Source organism: Chrysochloris asiatica, unplaced genomic scaffold (assembly GCF_000296735.1).
Source record: "Chrysochloris asiatica unplaced genomic scaffold, ChrAsi1.0 scaffold00124, whole genome shotgun sequence".
Taxonomy (NCBI): domain Eukaryota; kingdom Metazoa; phylum Chordata; class Mammalia; order Afrosoricida; family Chrysochloridae; genus Chrysochloris; species Chrysochloris asiatica.
In genome coordinates, this window is record NW_006408642.1 from 4,444,676 (window position 1) to 4,447,849 (window position 3,174).

The 3,174-nt window shown below is 41.3% G+C and overlaps 1 protein-coding gene across 1 annotated transcript in view; it reads right to left on the minus strand.

Annotated features, from left to right (window-relative positions):
- The window catches only part of ANO10 (anoctamin 10), a 272,952-nt gene that overhangs the window by 241,568 nt on the left and 28,210 nt on the right, over nucleotides 1-3,174 (minus strand). The window contains exon 4 of the mRNA XM_006868831.1: nucleotides 930-1,049. Within this exon, the coding sequence (XP_006868893.1) occupies nucleotides 930-1,049 (120 nt within the window). The remainder of the gene's footprint in view (nucleotides 1-929; nucleotides 1,050-3,174) is intronic.

Sequence of the window (3,174 nt, forward strand, 5' to 3'; positions counted from 1 at the left end):
CTACGTATTGCATTATGCAAATCTGCTGCACAAGACCTTTTTAAAGTGTTGAAGAGCAAAGATGTCAGCTTGAAGACTAAGGTGCTCCTGACCCAAACCATGGTATTTTCAATAACCTCATATGCATGAGAAAGCTGGACAGTAAATACGGAAGACCATAGAAGAATTGATGCTTTTAAGTTATGGTATTGGAGGAGAATATTGAAAAAGTGCCATGGGCTGCCAAAAGAACCAACTTATATGTGTTGGAAGAAGTGCATCCAGAGTGCTCCTTGGAGGCCAGGATGGCCAAATTTTGTCTCTTATACTTCGGACATATTGTCAGGAGGGACCAGTCACTGGAGAAGGATACCATGTTTGCTAAGGTGGAGGGTCAGAGAAAAAGAGGAAGGCCCCCAACAAGATGGATTGGCCAAGTGGCAGCATCAATGGGCTCAAGCATGGCAACAGTTGTGAGGTTGGCCGAGGATCGGGCAGTGTTTCGTTCTGCTGTGCATAGGGTCATTATGAGTTGGTACCGACTCGATGGTACCTAACAACAAGAATTATCTCTCTTCATATAAACACAGCTTGGTCCTACAGAAACTGAAATTTTCAAATACAAACTATTGAAAGTCAAACTAAATTTCTGTAACATATGTTCTAGTCCAACTCTGACTCATGAAGGTCACTACAAATTCCCTCCATTGTTGCTAAATTTAATGAAAGCCTGTGATACACTCGATCTAAAATGATCTTAGAAATGAAAAAGAATAGGTCATTTAACCCAACTTCTCCAAAAGAAATGTTTTCCCACATGCAGCCAGTGAACTCTGCCCGGTGAGTGTTAACTATCTGCCTCCACTGCTGAACTGTGACTTTTCATTAGAAGTGTGCTCTTCTTGACTCTGAATCCTCTCTTCTTTATAAGAATGGGTGCTGACACATACCTATGGGCTGATACTTCACGGCAAACCGTGTATACCAGGTGTCTTCAAGCTTCTTCAGGGCTTCATTATCATGCAGTGGAAACACCTGAATCACAACACCAGACGTGATCAATCTTCTCACTGCAGAGAGAAGATCAAAGACTGATCATGATGCTTCATCAAACACCTCAGAAACAAACTGTGACTCTTCAAGCAAATACTCTAGTAAGACACTGGTGGTGGTGGGCCTTGAAGTCAGTTCTGACTCATAGGGAACCTGCATAGGGTTTCTGAGAGCGTAAATCTTTACAGGAGCAGAAAGCCTCATCTTTCTCCTGAGGAACGGCTGGTCATTTCGAACTCCTGACCTTGAGGTTTGCAGCCTGACTCCTAACCACTATGCTTCCAGAGCATGACTGCTCCATGAAAGTTAGCTGTACTGCCTACTCAAAAGATGTATATTCTTTTCTTCAGAATACAAATCTTTATTATTTTCTTTGACTATAAAAGCAGTACAAGTCCTGTAAAATTTAAACCATACAGAAGTATACAAATCAGAATATGAAGTCCTCTCCAAGAAGACCAGCAAATCAATGGCAGCAGCTTGGAAGGGGCACACAATTAAAATTTTCTGTTTAGAAATACTACACATGACAAAGAGATACCATGTATGCTCCAATCACGTCCATATTGTAAAATCTCCAGGGTAATTTAAAAGTAAACAAAAGTTCTTAGAAATGGCAGGGGGAGGTGGGGAGGGGGCTAGAGAATGATTATGAAGACAGCTTTGAGTAACTATATGGAAACAAAACAAACAAACAAAAAACCTGCATCTAGAAAAAAGACTTACAGTTCTGCTTAGAATTACGTCTATTTGTGTTAAAAAAAAAAAAAAAAAATCCTCCTTAATGATGGAAGACAGGCATATGGACTCAAAATATAAGTAACTAGGATAAGGAGGCCTATGGTGTGTGTTAAGGAGCTCTGGTAGAGTAGTAGCTACGAGTGGGCTTGCTAACCTGAAGCAGTTTGAAATTACCAGCTGTTCTGTGAGAGAAAGATGAGGCTTTCTGCTCCCATAAAGATTTGCAGCCTCAGAAACCGTCCATAGGCTCACTGAGTCAGAACTGACTCCACAGCACACTACCACCACCACGGTGTATGTTATTCAGCCTTTGGGGCTATCAATTTATGTATGTGTGTGTATTTTTATGCTCGAGTGTTTCAGTGGATCTTCTTTCAGCTAAAAACAGTGAAAACTGACCTTCCACAAACCAGTGTTCTGATTCTTACCCCTTACTTGAGCTATACCTGATGCTTTCTTCAAAAAGAAACAGCACAAACACAAAACCCACTGTTTCTTAAGGTTTCTGAGACTTTAAATCTTTATGGAATCACACAGCCTCATCTTTCTCCTGCGGAGCAGCTAGTGTGTTTGAACCACTGACCTTGGTAAGCAAGCCCATCGTCTAACTCACAGCATCAAAATTACGACATTAAGTTTTTTAACTTTGAATTGACTAAAGACATCTCGATTATTATTTTACTATTTGAAAGTTGTTTTATTTTTCCTGTTTTGTTTTTTTTTTTAAATGACTCTTCTACTATAGAACACTTTCCAGACAGGCATAAAAGCCAACTTGCATATTTCTAAAAATAGAATTGTGAACTGAGGAACTGGGAGAGAATATAAACCTGCAGGACCTAAATTACTGGGTTTCTCTTCATCATCAATGCCAAGAGCAAGGCTCCAGTTTCAGTCTCTAAAAATAGCCGACTTTTTTTTTTAATCCTTCAACCTTCTCAAGTCAACTACGAATGTAATTACCATGAGCTTTACCTTCAAAGAAAAGTATGATGCTGTGCTGGCCTATTTAAAGAAAGGAACAGTTTAAACCAAGAGTCCATCCTTCAAGAATGTTAAATGTCTTGAAAGAAAGACCTGCAGGAAAAATGGAGGCAGATGGGCTGTTACTACAAAAACAAACAAAGCGCTTCCCTAGAAAACATCAAGGCAAGTGGCCAGGTCCTCTCAACGCAGACCCCCTTCCAAGACTACGACTCAATGGAAATGCACGCTCTGATTGGTGACCACACACATCACCGATGGGGAGAAGTGGGGTAAAAGCAACAATGAAGCGGCAAGCTAAGCCCTACAATGTTCAGTGGACTTCTGTGGACCCAGTTGGGGACCTGGTTGGCAAGCCGTGTGAAGAGGGCTGGGGACTCCTGGGCCCAGAGTCAGTGGCGTGGCCACGGAGGACTC